At 40.2% G+C, this 22427-nt stretch overlaps 1 protein-coding gene across 4 annotated transcripts in view; it reads left to right on the forward strand.

The window, feature by feature from the left end:
• Positions 1–22427, forward strand: part of SYTL4 (synaptotagmin like 4) — a 72980-nt gene that overhangs the window by 33866 nt on the left and 16687 nt on the right. For all 4 annotated transcript variants that reach the window (XM_081567277.1, XM_081567279.1, XM_081567278.1 and 1 more), the window contains exons 5-13: positions 154–256; positions 13020–13121; positions 13593–13668; positions 14340–14430; positions 14541–14644; positions 19062–19154; positions 20797–20975; positions 21269–21371; positions 21892–22053. In XM_081567277.1, the coding sequence (XP_081423403.1) occupies positions 154–256; positions 13020–13121; positions 13593–13668; positions 14340–14430; positions 14541–14644; positions 19062–19154; positions 20797–20975; positions 21269–21371; positions 21892–22053 (1013 nt within the window). The remainder of the gene's footprint in view (positions 1–153; positions 257–13019; positions 13122–13592; positions 13669–14339; positions 14431–14540; positions 14645–19061; positions 19155–20796; positions 20976–21268; positions 21372–21891; positions 22054–22427) is intronic.

Genomic DNA, 22427 nt, shown 5'->3' on the forward strand with positions numbered 1-22427 from the left:
GGTGTGTCTTCCTTCATTCCATGGGCTCAACCCATTTGTGGGCCACATAAAGACTGTGTTGCCATCCTTTCTGCAAGCATACTGTGTTCCCCTTCCCCCACCCCTCACCCCCGCCATCATCACCCATATGCCATGCTTTTGTTTGTCTTAAAGTGAATAAAAGAGAGACAGTGGAACAGTCTCTCCTTCATCAGTCACAATTGGGTGATATCTGGCCAGGAAGAAAGATCATTCAGGAGCAACAGAAGGAGCCCAGGTAAGAACCAAGCAACCATTTAAAGAAAAAGCTACACATGCCTCTAATTGTTTTATTTTTTAACTTCTATTTATAAAATAATAGATGTTCATTGTAGGAAAATTTAGAAAGGACAGAAAAGAGTAAACAAGGAAGAAAAAAAAAATTCCTAATCCTGTAACCCACATATAAACATTAACATTTTGGTATATTTACTTTTTTATTTATAAGAACAATTTGAAGACAAAAATACAAATAACACAAACTCATTATTAAACATTTAACCAGTATAGAAAACAATAAAGAAAACAACAAATCACCCCAAACCCTACTACCCCAGTATTCATATTATATCAAGTTATTTCAGATATGTTTTTGGCATATATATGGATAGAAGGATGGGTGGGTGGATAGATCAAAACACTTTTATAATATTGGATCATAATATATTAAATTAAAAGCTTTGGTTCATTTTACTTGAATTTAACAGAACAACCACTAAAATAAGATACAGGAATCACTAATCTTCAGATGAATGTTTCTTTACTGTAAAGGATATTGGTCATTAATATCCCTCTAAACTTAAGAAAAAATATTATGAAAACCACTGAGCAGTTAGTCATTTTTGTGTAGTATCTTTCTGGTAGCAGCCCTATCAAGCTATAATTCACAGACCATATAATTCACCCGTTAATAGTGTACAATGAAGTAGATTTTAGTATATATACAGAATTGTGCAACCATCACCTCAATTGATTTTAGAACTTTTTATTACCTTCAAAAGAAACCCTTGTGCCCTTTAGCTATCACTGCCCCCCACCCACCTCCATATCATTCCCCATCCCTAAACAGTCTCTGATCTACTTTTAATTTCTATTTTGGACATTTTATTTAAATAGAATCATAAAATATGTGGTCCTTTGTGACTGTTTTGTCTCACTTAACATAATGTTTTCAAGGTTCATCCATGTTGAAGCATGTATCAGTACTTCATTTCTTTTTATTGCCAAATAATATTCCATTATATGTAAATACCCCCATTTGTTTATCCATTCATCTGTTGATAGATGTTTGGGTTCTTTCCACTTTTTGGACCAATGCTATTATGAACATTTTTAATGAGTTTTTATGTGGACATATGTTTTCACTTCTCTTAGGAAGATACCTAGGAATGGAGTCGCTAGGTCAAATGGTCATTTAGTCATTTTTTAAAAATCTACCTTGTTCAATATTAAGCATTATCAGTGGACTCTACTATGAAGGAAGAGATTAGCTTTCTTATACTTCTCCCCAATACTTTACCCTACTGCCACTTTTTATTAATCAACGTGTTTTTACTTTGTCAGGGCTTACAACATTTACATTCTATTGTGAAATCTTAAATCATTTGCTTGTTTTATCTGTTTGTTTAGTTTTAGTTCTTATTTAAAAGGATTGTATACTTACAATTAGGTTTTGGCCTATGGCTTATCTATATTTCCGATTCCTTTATTTCTTGATTTTTGGGATTTTATTATTGAGAAGTTTCTTCAAGAAGGGATTGTGAGTGCTATATTTGTTTTACTCTTTCATGTTAAGAATGTCTACTTAGTCCCTTTATGAATTTAAATGTTGTCCTGGCTGAATATTATATTCTTGGATTATACTTCCTTTCTCTCAGAATGGTGTAGACCTTACTCCATTGTATTCTGCCACTGAATGTAACTGTGAAGAAGTCTGAGGCCAGCTAGTCTTCTGTTTTATCCCCTTGTAGGTAACTTACTGTGTGTGTGTGCACATACCTACATGCATGTGTATGTGTCTGAATATGCCTGAAAAATTCCGTTTATTTTTCTTGAAGTTTAGTAACAAGAATAGATCTCAATGGTGATCACCCTGTTTCATTTTTCCTTAATATGCAGTGTACCTTGATGCTTTCTATCTTCATTGCTGCAAAATTTTTCTGTGTTGTATCCTCTGAACTTCTGTTCTGTTTCACCAGTTAAGTTCTCCACTTCAGGGACATTGGATATCTTTATCTTCCATTTCTGTCCTTTTACTATCAGATGCAAAAGAAAAAGACAAAGGTGAAAGCAATTCACCATCATAACCCAGCCCTTTTCTTCTGTGCTATTACTTTATCAGCCAGTTTCTTTCTTGTCCTCCCTTCTTCCTTCCCCCCTTCCTTTGTGCTGTATCTAATTTACTTATTTGAATGAACAATCTTGTTTAGGTTTTCAATTTATACTTTGTTATCCGTTTTTCCTTTTCTCTAATTTTGTGGTTTTATCATCTTGTATTTGAGCTCTTGTGCCTTATCAAATCTGTATGCTTATTAAGTTACTGTGTAAATCTAAAGCATTCACAAAAAGCTACTTATTTTCTTATGGTTATATTCTTCTCCAAAATGGGTGTTTTGTTGATAATGCAATTTGTTTCTATTCTCCCCACCCCATAGCATATTTATATATCTTCCAGCCTACTTTTCATTTGAATCATGTTTAACACAGGAGTTCTGCCTGTGTTTTTTATTTGCTCTGATATTGTGTGTGAATTCTGCTTGATAGGCTTTCACCTTAAACTGACACAATTTATCTCTTCTTCACACTCATTTATACTTTAGTTTAAGGATAGAAGTTACTTTCTACAAAAGACCTGTATTTTGGAAACTGTAAGATGCTGATAAAAAAAATTAAAGACCACACAAACATATGGAAAGATATACCATGTTCTTGTATTGGAAGAATCAATATTGTTAAAATGACCATACTACCCAAGATAGTCTACAGATTCAGTGCAGTCTCTATCAAATTACCAATGGCATTTTTCATAGAAAAGGAAGAAGAAATTTTAAAATTTGTATGGAAACACAAAAGACTCCAAATAGCCAAACAATCTTGAGAAAGAAAAACAGAGTTGGAGGAACCAAGCTTCCTGACTTCACACTATACTACAAAGCCACAGTCATCAAAAGAGTATGGTACTGGCACAAAAACAGATGCATAGCTCAATAGAACACGATAGAAAGCCCTGAAATAAACCCATACACTTATAGTCAATTAATCTATGACAAAAGGGGCAAGAATATACAACGGAAAAAAGACAGTCTCTTCAGTAAGTGGTGCTGGGAAAGCATACAGTTACATGTAAAAGAGGGAAATTAGAACATTCTCTAACATTATACACAAAAATAAACTGAAAAATGAATTAAAGACCTATGTAAGACTGGATACTATAAAACTCATAGAGGAAAACATGCAGAACACTTGTTGACATAAATCACAGCAATATTTTCTGAATCTATCTCCTAGAGTAATGGAAACAAAAGCAAAAACAAGCAGATGGGACCTAATTAAACTTAAAAGCTTTGCACAGCAAAGGAAATCATAAACAAAATGAAAAGACGACCTACAGCATGGGAGAAAATACTTGTACAGCTTAATCAGAAAATGGGGAGAAGACCTTGATAGACATTTCTCCAAACGTATCCAGATGGCCAACAGGCTCAACATTACTAATTACTCGAGAAATGCAAATCAAAACTACAATGAGGTATTAGCTCACACTGATCAGAATGGCCATAATCAAAAAGTCTACAAATGCTAAATGCTGGAGAGGGTGTGGATCATAGAGAACCCTCCTACACTGTTGGTGGGAATGTAAATTGGTGCAGCCACTATGCAAAACAGTATGGAAGTTCCTTAAAAAACTGAAAATAGAGTTACCATATTATTCCAGCAATCCCACTCCTGAGCATATATTTGGGAAAGACAAAAACTCCAATTAAAAAAGATATATGCATCCCAATGTTCATAGCAGTACAATTCACAATAGCCAAGACATGGAAGCAACCAAAATGTCCATTGACAGATGAATGGATAAAGAAGATGTGGTACATATATACAATGGACTACTACTCAGCCGTAAAAAGAATGAAATAATGCCATTTGCAACAACATGGATGGACCTAGAGATTGTCATACTAAGTGAAGTAAGTCAAATAGAGAAAGACAAATAGCATATGATTATCACTTATATGTAGGACCTAAAATATACAAATAAACTTATTTACAAAACAGAAGTAGACTCACAGATGTAGAAAACAAATTTATGGTTACCAGAGGAGAAAGGGATGGGGAGGGATAAACTGGGAATTTGGGGTTAACAGATATACATTACTATACTGTATAGCACAGTTCTTTTGAGTGGTGGACCCAAAGACTGCAGTTGAATCAGGAGGCTAAGACAAAAATTAACATAATTATATTAAAAAGCCTCAGGAAATGGGAAGAGAATACTGCCTCCCAGCCTCAATTTCTGATATTCAATATGTTGTAACAAATGATGAAGAAAAAAATCTGAAAAAGAATATATATATATATATATATATATGCATGTAACTGAATCACTTTGCTGTACACCCGAAACACTGTAAATCAACTATGCAAGTGCAAGTGTTAGTCCCTCAGTCGTGTCTGACTCTGTGACCCCATGGACTGTAGCCTGCCAGGTTCCTCTGTCCATAGAATTCTCCAGGCAAGAATACTGGAGTGGGTAGCCATTCCTTTCTCTAGGGGATCTTCCTGACCCAGGGATTGAATCTGGATCTTCTGAATTGCAGGCAGATTCTTTACTGTCTGATCCACTATACTTTAATAAAAAAATAAATTAAAAATAATGAAATAAAATACTTAAGGAAAAAAGGAATTGCTTTTTATATACTTCTTTTCTATAACCCAAGGAAGGGGTTACCAAGGGACAGAGATACCAAGGGAATATTTCATGCAAAGATGGGCACAATAAATGACAGAAATGGTATGGACCTAACAGAAGCAGAAGATATTAAGAAGAGGTGGCAAGAATACACAGAAGAACTATACAAAAAAAGTTCTTCATTACCCAGATAACCACAATGGTGTGGTCACTCACCTAGAGCCAGCCATCCTGAATGCAAAGTCAAGTGGGCCTTAGGAAGCATCTCTACGAACAAAGCTACTGGAGGTGATAGAATTCCAGTTGAGCTATTTCAAATCCTAAAAGATGATGCCAGCAAATTTTGAAAGCTCAGCAGTGGCCATAGTACTGGAAAAAGTCAGTTTTCATTCCAATCCCAAAGAAAGGCAATGCCAAAGAATGTTCAAACTACTGCACAATTGCACTAGCAAAGTAATGCTCAAAATTCTCCAAGCTAGGCTTCAGCAATACATGAACCAAGAACTTCCAGATGTTCGAGCTGTATTTAGAAAAGGCAGAGAAACCAGAGATCAAATTGCCAACATCTGCTGGATCATGGAAAAAGCAAGAGAGTTCCAGAAAATTATCTACTTCTGCTTTATTGACTACGCCAAAGCCTTTGACCGTGTGGATCACAACAAATTGTGGAAAATTCTTAAAGAGGTGGGAATACCAGAGCACCTTACGTCCCTCCTGACAAATCTGTATGCAGGCCAAGAGGCAACAGTTATAACTGGACATGCAACAACAGGCTGGTTCCAAATCAGTAAAGGAGTATATCAAGGCCGTATATTGTCACCCTGCCTATTTAACTTATATGCAGAGTACATCATGAGAAACGCTGGGCTGGATGAAGCACAAGCTGGAATCAAGATTGCTGGGAGAAATATCAATAATATCAGATATGCAGATGATACCACCCTTATGGCAGAAATAGAACTAAAGAGCCTCTTAATAAAAGTGAAAGAGGAGAATGTAAAAGCTGGCTTTCAACTTAGCATTCAGAAAACTAAGATCAGGGCATCTGCTCCCATCACTTCATGGCAGATAGATGGGGAAACAATGGAAACAGTGAGAGACTATTTTGGGGGGCTCCAAAATCATTACAGATGGTGACTGTAGCCATGATATTAAAAGATGCTTGCTCCTTGGAAGAAAAGCTATGACCAACCTAGACAGCATATTAAAAAGCAGAGACATAACTTTGCTGACAAAGGTCCGTCTAGTCAAAGCTATGGTTTTTCCAGTGGTCATGTATGGATGTGAGAGTTGGACTATAAAGAAAGCTGAGCATCAAAGAATTGATGCTTTTGAACTATGGTGTTGGAGAAGACTCTTGAGAGTCCCTTGGACTGCAAGGAGATCCAACCAGTCCATCCTAAAGGAAATAAGTCCTGAATATTCATTGGAAGGACTGATGCTGAAGCTGAAACTCCAATACTTTGGTCACCTGATGTGAAGAACTGACTCATTTGAAAAGCTCCTGATGCTGGGAAAGATTGAAGGCAGAAGGAGAAGGAGATGACAGAGGATGAGATGGTTGGATGGCATCACTGACTGGATGGACACGAATTTGGGCAAGCTCTAGGAGTTGGTGTTAGACAGGGAATCCTGGAAGGCTGCAGTCCATGGGGTTGCAAAGAGTTGGACACTACTGAGCAAGTGGACTGAACTGAAGGGAGGCGCAAAAGATAACTTGATGATACTGGATTTCAGTCTCCTGAAATTCTCATAAGTGTCTTGTTCAGTATCTCAGTCATGTCATACTCTTTGCAACCCCATGGACTGCAGCATACCAGGCTTCTCTGTCTTGCTCACTCAGTCTTACGTGTCTGGGCTCACTCAGTCTAACTCTAGATGCATCCTCTAGTTCATACTAGTGCCCTGAGAGATGACATCCCACAGAAGGCTTGTCTGCCTTGGTTGGGGTGCCCCATTGATACCTGGGGCTGTAAATATTGAGGATCTTTGTTTTCTTTATCTTACCCCAGGTTTGCCTACTCACTTACTTAATCTGTACACATTGGAAGAATTCTTGCCAAGCTAGATCTTTCTTCTGTTTTCTTAGCCTTCACTTTTCGAACTTCATGTCTTGAGGCTTTATTCCTTTCCTCATTTGGTTGCTGCTGGCGAAGTTTTGACTTTTTATTTGTATTTCCCCCCCCAACTTTCCCTCATCCAAAGCAAAATGAGATTTTATCATGTTTTATATGATTGATGAAAAGCAATATAGAAATATATCAAATGAATCCCCAGTAAGTTTACTTCTTCTGCCCCAGACAGTTCTTATTGTCATTAATAATTCTGGTGTACAGACTACCACACTGTCTCAATGTACAAATATGAGTTGGATTCTTAAGATTTTAGTTTCTTTTTACAAAAGGATCATACTGTATACATTGTTGTTGTTCAGCCCCTAAGTTGTGTCCAACTCTTTGTGACCCTATGGACTGCAGCATGCCAGGCTCCTCTGTCCTTCACTGTCTCCCGGAGTTTGCGCAAATTCATGTCCATTGAGTTAGTGATGCTGTCTAACCATGTCATCCTCCGTTGTCCCCTCCTCTTCCTGCCTTCAATCTTTCCCAGAGTTAGGATCCTTTTCAATGAGTCAGCTCTTCACATCAGGTGGACAAAGTGTTGGAACTTCATCATCAGTTCTTACAATGAATATTCAGGGTTGATTTCCTTTGGGATTGACTGGTTTGATCTCCTTGCTGTCCAAGGGACCCTCAGGAGTCTTTTCCAGCACCACAATTCTAAAGCATCAATTCTTTCATACTCATCTTTCTTAATTCCTTTCTTTGGGCTTCCCTGGTAGCTCAGATGGTAAAGAATCTGCCTGCAGTGCAGGAGACCCAGGTTTGATTCCTGGGTCAGGAAGATCCCCTGTAGAAGGGCATGGCAACCCACTCCAGTATGCTTGCATGGAGAATTCTATGGACAGAGGAGTCTGGTGGGCTACAGTCCATGGGGTCGCAGAGTTGGACACGACTAAGTGACTAACACTATGCTTACTATGCTTCCTTAATGCCTTCAGTATTTTCATTACCCCATTTTTGAACTTGGTATCTATTAGACTGAAGAGATCTGTTTCGTTGTTTGTTCCTTCAGGGGAGTTCTCTGGGTCTTTTAACTCGGAGTGGTTCCTCTGCTTCTTTATTTTGCTTATGTTTCTCTTACTCTGTGAGTTTAGGGAAAACAAATATCTACTTTAGTCTTGGAGGGCTGTTCATCTGCAGGAGTGTTCCTGCATAGCATAGTGTATTTAATATTTTTTTGGCATGAGGGCTGTTTTTGGTTTGGATGCTTGCCGTCTCTTTCCTCAGTGTGTGTTGGCTGTTATGCCCTTGGCAGGGAGAGTGCAATTGCGCTCCCAGGAAGGCAGGTACAGCAGTTAGCACCCGGTTGTGGGGCCCTCAGTGGTAGCAGCAGACTGTGCCCTCTTCTGGGGTCTGAGATGGCAGTGGTGGCTCGCACCCACCCCTGGAGCTTTTGTAGGCAGTGCTTTGCCAGTATGAGAGTACATGGCTGGGGAAAGAAGCTTCTATGGCGAGCCCACCCCTCTCCTAGCTCGCCCCCTGCTAATGGCACCTTGCCTCTCTGGTGGGCCCAGGCTTCTTCTTGTACTACCTTTATGTGGCGTACCACACCCTAGCCCTCTCAGGCTGTCTTCATGCTGGCAACCCCAGTCCTCTCCCCAGCTCTGGCCTCTATAACCTGAGACTCAGCACCTAGTCCCCACCCGCCCCAACAGACCAGTGTCTCAGGCTGGGGAATGCTATTGGCACTGTCTGTGCAGGTCCCTGTCTGCTTTGCCCTCTGCAAACCTGTTACTACACTCTGCTCTGAGGCTCTAAAGCTGCCCCTCTGTCCTGGCTGATCTCTCGCCAGTGAAGGAACTTTCCTTTTCTCTTTCACAGTTCCTTCCCAGATCCCTCCCAGGGGCACAGGCCCCAGTCCTGATTCCTTTCTCTCTTCCTTTTTTCCTTTGTGCTATCCAGTTATATGGAGATTTTCTTGCCCTTTTGGAAGTCTGAGGTCTTCTTCCAGTAGATATTCAGTGAGGATATTCAGTGAAAATATTCAGTAGATATTCTGTGAGAATCGTTTCACATGTATTTTTGATAAATTTGTGGGAGAAGGTGAATTCTACATCCTACTCCTCTGTCATCTTGACCCAATCCCCAACCATATCAATTTTTGATGAGGCTGTAGAGCAACTGGCATTCTCATACAGTGCTGGTAGGAATGTCCAATGGTGAAGCCACTTTGAAAACCAGTTTAGTAGTGTCTTAACCAGTTAAACGTGCACCTACCTTGTGAGTCAGCCTTTAAATTTCTAGATATTTACTCAAGAGAAACACAAGAATACGTCCATACAAAGACTTGTGCAGGAATGTTCATAGCGGCTTTGTGATTGCCAAAACCTAGAGATAACCCCAGTGTCTGTCAGCAGGTGAAAGGATAAACTTTGCTTTGTTTTATACAGTGGAATACTACTCAGCAATGGAAAGGAACGGATTACTGATACGTGCAACAACATAGATGAATCTCAAAATAATCATGCTGAGTGAAAGAAGCCAAACAAAAAAGAGGACCTACTGTATGACTCTGTTTATATAAAATTCTAGAAAAATCAAGCTAATGCTAATGACAGCAGATCAGCACTTACTTGGAGACAGGTCTGAGGAGGGAGAGATGGACTATGAAGGGGCGTGAGGAAACTTTGGGGAGTGATAGATATGTTCAGTAGCTTAATGTATACACATTCACAAATGTATACATATAGCTGATTCATGTTGATGTATGGCAAAAACCACAGTATTGTGAAGTAATTAGCCTCCAATTAAAATAAATAAATAAACTCATCAAATCAAACATTTAAACATGTGCATTTTATTAATGTTAGTTATAGCCCAAGGTGCAAATGGAAAAAAATGACAGAAAAATATAACATTGGCATCTTTCTGTCAACACCAGGGGTCTGCCTCATTCTTTTTTGTTCTCATATGGTATGTCATTGTATGTATGTACTATGATTTTATCCACACAGCCTTGGTTGGGTGACTCATCTGTTTTAGGTGATGAGCCCCTCCCCTTCTTTTGTGGATAAGAATGGCTTTTATTTCCTGAACTTGATTAACACATCTGACATCACTGGTCAGAATGTAATTTCTGAAGCTCACTGCTTCTGGCTGTCTATGACTTCTTGTCTCATTGAACCCAGAAGACTTTCGTTTATCCTAAACATGAAAACAGATTAAGTGGCCATAAATGATCTTTTTCATAAAATTATGGAGCCTCACAAATAATCTAATTCAACTCCCTTATTTTTGCAGAAAAGAAAGCAGGATAAGTGATTTACCTAAGATCATACAGATAGTTAGAGCCCAGGACTCCCATCTCTAAGTTTATTTTTCCACTGCACAGATGTCAAATAATTGCTTTTTTGCCCTAGAGTGGTTTGTATCAGCTTTGGATCAGTACATATTAATCTTTAGGAAAAAATACAAGCAGAAAACACTCTCCATGGACCACTATTAAACTGTCTCTCTAGAGGAATGGTTCTGCTTTGGGTTCTTTGGAGCAAAGAGGGAAAAAGAATGATTCTAAAGTGAAAATGAAATCAAGCTCCCTGCTGTGTTTTTGACTATAAAGCTAATATATCTCTCAAGAAATGACACTGTTTCACCTCTGGCATGCCCTAGGATTTCAACCCCTGCTGTTTGTTTTCATAGAGCTATCTCAAATATCATGTTATGATAACTTGGAAAGTTTATTCTTTCCTGCCTAAGACGTTATAGAGTTTGGCTATTTCATTCTATGTTCTTTTCTTATTAATTCTTTCGTTTGTTTGTCTATGAATGCCTACTATTTTCCAGGCACTGTTTTAGGTAGTAGGATATACTGGTGAAGACAACAAAGTTCCTTGCTTGAGGAGTGTAGATTTGGGAGTGGGGGACACAGACAGTAAGTGAATAATCAAGTAAATATATGTCAGATGTTGACAAGTGCTATGGAGAAAAATGAAGTAGTCTAAAAGGGAGTACCAGGAAAGCGTGTATGTATACAGGCAGTTTTACCTAGGCCAGTGCAGGGAAAGGCTTAATAATAAGATGGCATTTAAGAGGAGACAAGCAAAGAGGACACAAACCCTGAGAGCATCTTGGGGAAAGAGATACTTTCTAGGCAGAGAAAGCAGCAGGTATAACAACCCTAAAGTGAGTTTGTGTTTGGCACATATGAGTCATCTGGAACTGGCAAGCAAGGGGAGAGGGTAGGGGATAAAGACAGAGGCTGGGTGAGAAGCAGATCCTGTAAGATTTTGACACTTGTAAGGACTCTATCTTTATTCCAAGTTTGAAGGAGGGCTCTGAATGATGTGATATTGTTTTTTTTAATTGGGGTAAAATTCACATAAGGTTAATCATTTTAACAGTTTTAAAGTATACAATTCAGTATCTTTTAGTCCTTTCAGAATATTGTGCAGCCATCATCACTGTCTGATATCAGAGCATTTTCATCACTCCAAAAAGAAACCCTGTGCCTATTAAGCAGTCACTCCCCATTTCTGCAGCAACTAATCTTCTTTCTGTTTCTATGGATTTGCCTATTCTGGACATTTCCTATAAGTGGAATCATATAGAATGTGGCCATTTGTGTCTGGCATTTCACTTTAGCATAATATTTTCAAGGTTCATCCATGTTGTAGCATGTGTAGAACTTCATTCCTTTTTGTTGTCAATAATATTTCATTATATGGCTGTACCACATTTCCTTTATCTGTTCATCTGTTGATAGATATTTGGACTGTTTCCACCTGTTGGCTATTGTGAATAATGCTACTGTGAACATTTATATACAATTTTTTGTGTGGACACGTGCTCCCAGTTCTCTTGCGTAGATACCTATGAGTGGAATTGCTGGGTTGTGTGGTAATTCTGTATTGGATATATATATGTAAAATATATATATTTATTTGTATTTATTCCACATTGCGAAGCTTATAGGATCTTAGTTCCACAACCAGGGATTGAACCTGGGCCCCCAGCAGTGGAAGTGTAGGGTCCTAACCACAGGACCACCAGAGAATTCCTTGGGTTTATATTTTTAAAGCTCATTTTGGCTGCTGTGTTGAGGATAGATTGTATGGGGACAAGGGCAGAAGTAGGGAGTTCAGTTAGGAGACTATTACAAGCATTCCTTGAGGTAAAGGGTCCAGGAATTGTGTCCTTTGCTTTAGAGATGAGGACTGTTGTTTTGAATGCCCAGGGTCCTCTTTCATTAAACTGAAAAGAAATTCTGGTCTTCTTAATATCTTCAAAACATACTGCTTATTTATGTATATACTTTAAGCCCCACTGAAGGCATTTAGTCAAGAATTCAGTCAACAAATAATTGAGTGCCCAGTCTATGCTGGTTTCTCTGCTAGGCATTGGGAACGTAGCAGTGAACAAAATATGTGATCACTGATCTTCTGGAACTTAGTCTAATGGAAGAGAAAGACAATTATCGAGCAAATTAAATAATTTGTATAAAAACATAATAATTATGTTTATGATTACTACAAAGACATCAGGTTGCTTTAGGAGCACATAGGAAAGCTACTAATCCATACTTGGGGTTGGGGCATGGTCAGAGATGTGGAGGAATTGACGTGTAAGGAGAGACTGGAAGAAGGAGTAGATTTAGCCAGGAGTTTCAAGTAAACAAGAAAAATGGCCACTGTGACCATCCCAGGCAGAGAGAAGAGAGGGAAGAAAAGCAGCTTTGTCATATTCAGGGAACCAAGAGAGCTTCATCATTCCAGAATGTAAAGTATAAGGAGAGGTGGAGGGTGAAAAATGAGTCTGTAGACATGAGCAGAGGGTCAACTCATAAGGATTTTCTTGCCATGCTAAGGAGTTTGAACTCAATCCCAAGGGCAATAGAGAACCTCTGAGCAGTTTTAAAAGTATACTCAGCTCTTAGAAAGATCACTTAGGCTACCACTGTGAAGGAGTTGGAAGGAAGCCCAACACCCAGCAGGAGAGCCCACTTTCTTTATGTGTTGGCTTGGTTTTTATTGTAGCATGCCATTTGAAGTGCCCAAGCTGAAAAGTGGAAAGAGTGCGCTGGAAGCCGAGAGTGAGAGCCTGGATAGCTATACGGCTGACTCGGATACCATGTCCAGGTGAGATGTCCCCAGTCTGGCCGTTCCACTCAACTGAGCTCGCGTTATGTTCTCTAGAGCCAGGGTGTGGGGTTCCCCTGCCTTCAGTGTTGCTGACTTCTGTACTTGGTAAGGTGAGTGAAGTATTTTCTCTGTTGCTGCAAGTCTCCCACTAGCACTTCTCTGAGCACAGCCTTCTGGAACACACTAATTTCCACAGGCTGCTGCATCTTGGAGGAGTGTTCTTGGACCCCTGGACCAGCAGCAGTGGATGCTGCTATCCCTTAGGCATGGGAGTGTGAGTGTTTGTATTTGTACAAAGCTACTTATCTGATTGTCTGCATTCCTTCAAGGTTGTCAGATGTGAAGTTTACCTTCTGCGTTTGGTTACTGACCTCAAGCCAGTGGCTTTCCTTCCATAGAGCTTGGGTCCCTAGATAGACAGGGAAGGGGAGGAGGTGATTTTATTACAGTTTCTGTATCTGCCCCCAGGAGAGACTCTCTGGATAAATCTGGCCTCTTTCCAGAATGGAAGAAGATGTCTGCCCCCAAACCTCAAGTAGAAAAGGTAAGCTTTAGTTATTGGTTGGTCGATCTCTGTCTTTCTGTCTTTGTCTCTCTCTCTCTCTTTCTTCTTCCTTTCTCAGGAAGAATTTAAATTAAGAATTGAAGCAAACAAATTTTAGTTCAGATTCCCACGGTAGCGTTTTCTAAGGTTTTGGTTGAAACATGTGAGAAAATAGGTTTCAGAAAGACACTTAGAGAATGAACTTAAGGTTGCCAGGAGGAAAGATGAGGAGAAGGGATAGTTAGAGAGTTTGGGATGGACATATACACACTGCTGTATTTTAAAATGGATAGCCAACAAGGGCCTAATGTATAACACGTGGAACTCTGCTCAATGTTATGTGGCAGCCTGGATGGAACAGGAATTTGGGATAGAATGGATACATGTATATGTATGGCTGAGTCCCCTTATTGTTCACCTGAAACTATCACAACATTGTTAATCAGCTATACCCCAATACAAAATAAAAGTTTAAAAAGTTAGTGTAAACCACAAACAAAAAAAAAGTAGATTTTGTGCAACTTCCTAGGATTAAGTTAAAGCCCTAAGATTAAATTAATCTTTCTTTTAAGTTTGTCATAATTTAGTGAATATCGGAGTCTTCTTCCATAGTCCACTCTTCCACCTACCCAACTGTCTTTTTCCATTGTTTCACCCTTATCTGTTCCTAGGAAACTCAGCTTAGGGGTCAAAATGTGGTATCTGTGGACGAAGGTGAAATGATATTCAAGAAGAACACCAGAAAAATCCTCAGACCTTCAGGTAGCTGGTTTCCCTTCATGGCCTTTTGAGATTGAAGTTCTGAGTACTTGGTGGGTTATTGGTATGGAGAAGAGTGTTTCTTTTGCTTTGATTTTTGATTTTCCACTCAGAATATACTAAGTCTGTGATCGATCTTCGCCCGGAAGATGTGGGGCATGAAAGTGGCGCCTTGGGAGACAGGAGCAAATCTGTCCCAGGCCTCAGTGTAGATATGGTAAGTACCCTTGTATTTCACTTGGTCACCATATGAAAAATTATATATAAACATACATACATACATACATATATATATATATATATATATATATCTGACTTTGGGCCTCCCAGGTGGCACTAGTGGTAAAGAACCTGCCTGCCAATGCAGGAGACGTAAGAGAAGACGTAAGAGAAGACGTAAGAGACATGGGTTCAATCCCTAGATCGGGAAGATCCCCTGGAGGAGGGCATGGCAACCCACTGCAGTATTCTTGCCTGGAGAATCCCATGGACAGAGGAGCCTGGTGGGCTACAGTCCATAGGGTCACAAAGAGTTGGACACGACTAAAGCAACTAAGCCTGCACGCACGCAAAGTTGACTTTACTACCTGATACTCTCAATTTACCTGTATAGTTCCTTAGGAAAATGTAACATGAATTTTGATTTTTCCCTCAATTCTAAAGTAAATCTGGTTGCTAAATTGCCTAAAGAAAGAGATTATCTTTCACTGTCTCTTTTGTTTTCTAAATATTGCTTGATATATGGTTGGAGGCTCAAGTAAATACTTCAGTCACTCAGTTCAGTCATTCAGTCATGTCCAACTCTTTGCATGCCAGGCTTCCCTGTCCATCACCAACTCCTGGAGCTTGCTCAAACTCTTGTCCATCGAATCAGTGATGCCATCCAACCATCTCATTCTCTTTCGTCCCCTTCTCCTCCTGTCTTCAATCTTTCCCAAGCATCAGGGTCTTCTCAAATGAGTCAGTTCTTTGCATCAGGTGGCCAAAGTATTGGAGATTCAGCTTCAGCATCAGTCCTTCCAATGAATATTCAGGGCAGATTTCCTTTAGGATGGACTGGTTTGATCTTCTTGAAGTCCAAGAGACTCTCAAGAGTCTTCGCTAACACCCCCGTTCAAAAGCATAAATTCTTTGGTGCTCAGCTTTCTTTATGGCCCAACTCTCACATCCATACATGACTACTGGAAAAACAATAGCTTTGACTAGATGGACCTTTGTCAGCAAAGTTATGTCTCTGCTTTTTAATACTCTGTCTAGGTTGGTCATAGCTTTTCTTCCAAGGAGCAATCGTCTTATAATTTTATGGCTGTAGTCACTATCTGTAGTGATTTTGGATCCCAAGAAAATAAAGTCTGTCACTGTTTTCATTGTTTCCCCATCTATTTGCCATGAAGTGATGGGACCAGTTGCCACAATCTTAGTTTTTTGAATGTTGAATTTTAAGCCAGCTGTTTCACTCTATTTCACTTTCATCAAGAGGCTCTTTAGTTCTTGTTCGCTTTTTGCCATAAGGGTGGTGTCATCTGCATATCTGAGGTTATTGATACTTCTCCTGGTGATCTTGATTCCAGCTGGTGCTTCATCCAGCCTGGCATTTTGCATGATGTACTCGGCATGTAAGTTAAATAAGCAAGGTGACAATATACAGCCTTGATGTACTCCTTTCCCAATTTGGAACCAGTCTGTTGTTCCATGTCTTGTTCTAACTGTTGCTTCTTGACCTGAATACAGATTTCTCAGGATGCAGGTCAGGTGGTCTGGTATTCCCATCTCTTTCAGAATGTTCCACAGATTGTTGTGATCCACACATTCAAAGGCTTTAGCGTAGTAAATGAAGCAGACATAGATGTTTTTCTGGAATTCCATTACTTTTTAAGTGATCCAACAGATGTTGGCAATTTGATCTCTGGTTCCTCTGCCTTTTCTAAATCCAGCTTGAACATCTGGAAGTTCTTGGTTCATGTACTGTTGAAGCCTGGCTTGGAGAGTTTTGAGTATACTTTGCTAGTGTGTGACATGCGTGCAATTGTGCAGTAGTTGGAACATTCTTTGGCATTACCTTTCTTTGGGATTGGAATGAAAACTGACCTTTTCCAGTCCTGTGGCCACTGCTGAGTTTTCCAAATTTGCTGACATATTGGGTGCAGCACTTTCATGGCATCATCTTTTAGTATTTGAAATAGCTCACCTGGAATTCTGTGACCTCCATAGCTTTGTTCATACTGATGCTTCCTAAAGCCTACTTGACTTCGCATTCCAAAATGTCTGGCTCTAGGTGTGTGATCACACCATCGTGGTTATGTGGGCCATTAAGATCTTTTTTGTATAGTTCTTCTGTGTGTTCTTGCCATATCTTCTTCTTCTGCTAGGGCCATACCATTTCTGTCCTTAATTTTGCCCATCTTTGCATGAAATGTTCCCTTTATATCTCTAATTTTCTTGAAGAGATCTCTAGTCTTGCTCATTCTGTTGTTTTCCTCTATTTCTTTGCATTGATCACTGAGGAAGATTTTTTTCTCTCTCCTTGCTATTCTTTGGAACTCTACATTCAGTTGGGTATCTTTCCTTAACTCCTTTGCCTTTCACTTCTCTTCTTTTCTCAGCTATTTATAAGGCCTCCTGAGACAACCATTTTGCCTTTTTGCATTCCTTTTTCTTGAGGATGGTTTTGATCACAGCCTCCTGTATAGTGTCACGAACCTCTGTCCATAGTTCTTCAGGCAGTGTGTCTATCAGGTCTAATTCCTTGAATCTATTTGTCACTTCCACTGTATAATCATAAGGGATTTGTATTAGGTCACACCTGAATGGTCTAGTGGTTTTCCCTACTTTCTTCAATTTAAGTTTGAATTTTGCAATAATGAGTTCATGATCAGAGCCAAAGTCAGTTCTCGGTCTTGATTTTGCTGACTGTATAGAGCTTCTCCATCTTTGGCTACAAAGAATATAATGAATCTGATTTCAGTATTGACCATCCGGTGATGTCCATGTGTAGCGTCATCTCTTGCGTTGTTAGAAGAAGGTGTTTGCTATGACTGCTGCATTCTCTTAGAAAAACTCTGTTAGCCTTGCCCTGCTTCATTCTGTACTCCAAGGCCAAAGTTGCCTGTTACTCCAGCTATCTCTTGACTTCCTACTTTTGCATTCCAGTCTGCTATGAAGAAAAGGACATCTTTTTTTGATCTTAGTACTAGAAGGTCTTGTAGGTCTTCATAGAACCATTCAACTTCAGCTTCTTTGGCATTAGTGGTTGGGGCATAGACTTGGATTACTGTGATATTGAATGGTTTTCCTTTGTAACAGAGATCATTTTGTTGTTTTGAGATTGCACCCAAGTACTGCATTTCGGACTCTTGTTGACTATGAGGGCTAGTCCATTTCTTCTAAGGGATCCTTGCCCACAGTAGTAGATATAATGGTCAACTGAGTTAAATTCACCCATTCCATTTCATTTAGTTCCCTGATTCCTAAAATGTCCATGTTCACTCCCATCTCCTGTTAGACTACTTCCAATTTACCTTGATGCATGGACCTAACATTCCAGGTTCCTATGCAATACTGTTCTTTACAACATCGAACTTTACTTCCATCACCAGTCACATCCACAACTGGGCGTTGTTTTCTCTTTGGCTCAGCCTCTTCATTCTTTCTGGAGCTATTTCTCCACTCTTCTCCAGTAGTATATTGGGCACCTACCAACCTGGGAGGTTAATCTTTCAATGTCGTATCTTTTTGCCTTTTCATACTGTTCATAGGGCTCTCAAGGCAAGAATACTGAAGTGGTTTGCCATTCCTTTCTCCAGTGGATCACATTTTGTCAGCACTCTCCACCATGACCCATTCGTCTTGGGTGGCCCTACACTGCATGGCCCATAGTTTCACTGCGTTACACAAGGCTGTGATCCATGTGATCAGTTTGGTTAGTCTTCTGTGATTGTGGTTTTCATTCTGTCTGCCCTCTGATGGATAAGGATAAGAGGCTTGTGGTAACTTCCTAATTGGAGGGACTAACTATGGGGGAATCTGGGTCTTGCTCTGATGGGGGGGGCATGCTCAGTAAATCTTTAATCCAATTTTCTGCTTTTGAGTGGGGCTGTATTCCCTCCCTGTAGTTTGGCCTCAGGCCAAACTATGGTGGGATAATGGCGGTAATGGCGACCTCCTTCAAAAGGACTTATGCCAGCATGCTCTGCGGCTCCCAGGTCTGTTGTATTCAGTGCCCCTGACCCCGCAGCAGGCCACTGTTGACCCACACCTCCACCAGAGACTCCTGGACACTCTTTGATATAATTGTTCTCCAGTTTGTGGGTTATCTACTCGGTGGCTCTGTGGTGGGGCTAATGGCGATCTCCTCCAAGGGATTTATGCCACACTTAATAAAATGTAAAGAGATGGCTGGGTTGGGGCAGTCAAATTAGAAAGAGATATTCTTACTGTTTTGTGATTTGAGAAGGATGGTTGTGATATAGTTTGGAAGCCTGAAGTAGAGAAACACAAAGATAGAGATAAGCATGTATGTGTGCACATGACACCTCAGAGCTTAGCAACAATTATGGCCCCTACTAAAGGAAAGATACTCGTTTTTGAGCTTTTTCTTATTTCTATTAACTCTGAATCTATATTTATCCTTGGAGGAAGAGGAAGAAGAAGAAGAAGACATTGACCACCTGGTGAAGTTGCATCGTCAGAAGCTAGCCAGAAGCAGCATGAGAAGTGGTTCCTCCATGGTAAGTTCTGTTAGTTCTGTGGCTGTGGACATGTTGGGGTACCAGGAAAGATGGAAGTACTTCCCTAGAGCAGAGTCAGGATGTGGGAAGGTTCTGGTTATTCTTTCTAGGTAAGTGAGATGCATTTGTTTGTTCCTTTTCTCAAGTTAAACCATAGTTGCTTAGTGCACAGTTAGGTCACTTTCTCAGTCTCTGCCCTGGAAATTCTTATTTCAGGTAGTTAGGTCTAGAGATGTTCGTCACAGCTTTGTGAACAGTAACCCATAACTTCTACCCTAAAAAGGTACCCAGGCCACAACAGTAAGAAAGATCAGGTGTCCTCATCAGAGCATGCCCCAAGTCTCACATTCAAGGGCAGTGAATGCCATGAGAAGGGTCTTGGTAGGGTTAACTGGCATCAGGATATGATTAAGGGAAAGCTATACCAATGAGAATCATAAAGTTAAAGGGACATTTAAGAATCAGGGCCTAGTTCTGCCATTAAGTATGAAGACTGATGTTTAAGGGAAACAGAGTCAGAAAGCAGGGCGATTAGATGATCACACTCACACACAGGAAGAGAACGGTAGGCTTGCAGAGTTGATTATCAGCTGAGAGGAACGTGGCTTTTCACCTCTGGTGGGGTTTTCCCCCCAAATCTGACACAATCACTTTTCTCTACAGGCCTTGAGAGGGATAAGGTGGATAAAAGAAACCCACAGACAATTAACACCCCTTGTTTTAATTGGTAACTGATCCTTTCTAACCAACATCGTAGTATACATAATACACACCAAAATCAGACTCAGCTGCACGCTACCTCTACTCCTTGCCCACCTTCTGGGGCAGCTGAAAATTAACAATAAAATGTATAAAAAGAGAATAAGAAGAGCAGCTCAGAGCCTAGGTGAGCTGATTGATAAACCTGAGCAGTTGTGAGCAGTTGTGAGTGTGCTCTTAGCTGTCTCTTATATTCTGGGTACAAGACCATTGGCATTACTGGTTAGTTGCAGGGGCTTTTGTTTTGTTTAGTGACTGTGACTTTCTCATGAGTGAAAATGTGAGCAATGTGGCAGGGAGAGTGTGCCTTCGCCAGATGTTTATGAGTGCTTTAACTTGTTTGTTTATTTCTTCCAGTTTTATTGAGATAGAACTGATATACAGCACTGTGTAAGATGTACTGCATAATGATTTGACTTACATACATTGTGAAATGGTTACCACAATAAGTTTAGGGAACATCCATCATCTTATATAGATACAAAATTAAAGAAATAGAGTTTTTTCCTTGTGATGAGAACTCTTAGTATTTGCTCTCTTAACCACTTTAATATATATAACACACAGCAGTGTTAATTATATATATATATGTGTGTGTGTGTGTGTATCATGTTGTGCATTATATCCCTAGTACTTATTTATCTTATAACTGGGAGTTTGTACCTTTTGACTACTTTCATATAATTCCCCGTCCCCTGACCTCTTGCCTCTTATACCAACAAATCTGCTATCTTTTTCTATGAGTTTTGTTTGTGTTTGAAGTATAATTGACCTATAACACTATGTTAGTTCCTGTTGCACAACATAATGATTTCTGTAAATTTAAAAACGCTCACCATGATAAGTCTAGTTACCACCTGTTATGTGGGTGCTTTATCTTCAGAGTACGATTGGCAGCATGATGAGCATCTATAGTGAAGCTGGTGATTTTGGGAACATCTTTGTGACTGGCAAGATTGCCTTTTCTCTGAAGTACGAGCAGCAAACACAGGCTCTGGTCATTCACGTGAAGGAGTGCCAACAGTTGGCCTATGCTGATGAAGCCAAGAAGCGCTCAAACCCGTGAGTGCTTCTGGACCCTGCACAGTACTTGGAGATGATCAGACCCTAACATCTCTCTGGGCACCCTTGAACCAAAGCTCTCACTTCCTGAGCAGACAGGGAGGTGTGATTGAGAGTGGTTAGGGGAGATGTGGGAAAGGGGCCAGGATTGGGAAAATCCAAGAATGGTGTGTATAAGAGGGCTTGATGTGATATTTTCATTTCATCATGGCATATGTGTATGGAGGGCAGGGAAGTGAGAAGCAGGTTTCCAAAAAGACAGCCAATGACTCAGTATTCTCCTTGGCTTTTAGATATGTGAAGGCTTATCTTCTGCCAGACAAATCCCGCCAAGGAAAAAGAAAAACCAGCATCAAGCAGGACACTATTAATCCGTTATATGATGAGATCCTCAGAGTAAGTATCTAGAGTCTGAGAGGATAGGAGAACTTGTTCTGTCTTGTGTGCTGAGCTGTAGCAATTCCTCTACTATATGGCTGGTCAGCATGGTTTTCAGCGGCCATGTCAATGTTTGAGGATACCCTGTGGGCATCTGTTCACATCCTGACCTCCCAGAAAACAAAGCTGATTTAATTTTCTTGGATTATGGTGAAGGTGGAGGGCCACGTGGTCGCAAATCTCATTTTAAGGAGTCATTTGTGATCAGGAGTCTCCTTGGCAGTTCTTTTGCATATTCCAGTGTTCTCTCACCCACTGAAGGAAACATTTATGTCCCAGTTCCTCCTCTGGAGCATGGTGGGTTTTTGTGAAATGGGATAAGTGAAGGCTTTGAGGGATGAAACTCAAAGTGCTTAGGGACTAAAGCACTATGATCAGGAATATGGACTTTGAGTATGCTTGCTCAGATTTTGGAATAATCTTTTTCTGAGGGAGTACCTTGAACTAATCATCTTGGGTGTCTCCTTTCCTTTCACAGTATGAGATCCCAGAATCTCTCCTGGCCCAGAGGACTTTGCAGTTCTCGGTGTGGCATCACGGCCGTTTTGGCAGAAACACTTTTCTTGGAGAGGCAGAGGTCCAGATGGATTCCTGGAAGCTTGATAAGAAACTGGATCATTGTCTCCCTTTACATGGAAAGGTAGTCTGCTTTAACAGCTCCTTACAGAGTTTGCATCTGAGGTAGGATTGTCTGCAGTGACTTCTGCAGGAACAGTTTTGAATGTAGCTTGTGGAGTTCTCGCGCCCCCTGCTGGAGCTTACTAGTTTAACAGTAATTTCAGATGCTCTTTTGTTTTTTTAATATAAATTTATTTATTTTAATTAGCTTCCCTGGTGGCTCAGAGGATAAAGCGTCTGCCTGCAGTGCAGGAGACCCGGGTTCGATCCCTGGGTCGGGAAGATCCCCTGGAGAAGGAAATGGCAACCCACTCCAGTATTCTTGCCTGGAGAATCCCATGGACAGAGGAGCCTGGAAGGCTACAGTTCACGGGGTCGCAAAGAGGCGGACACGAC

Source organism: Giraffa tippelskirchi, chromosome X, assembly GCF_054371585.1.
Source record: "Giraffa tippelskirchi isolate mGirTip1 chromosome X, T2T-mGirTip1v1.2.pri, whole genome shotgun sequence".
NCBI classification, from domain to species: domain Eukaryota; kingdom Metazoa; phylum Chordata; class Mammalia; order Artiodactyla; family Giraffidae; genus Giraffa; species Giraffa tippelskirchi.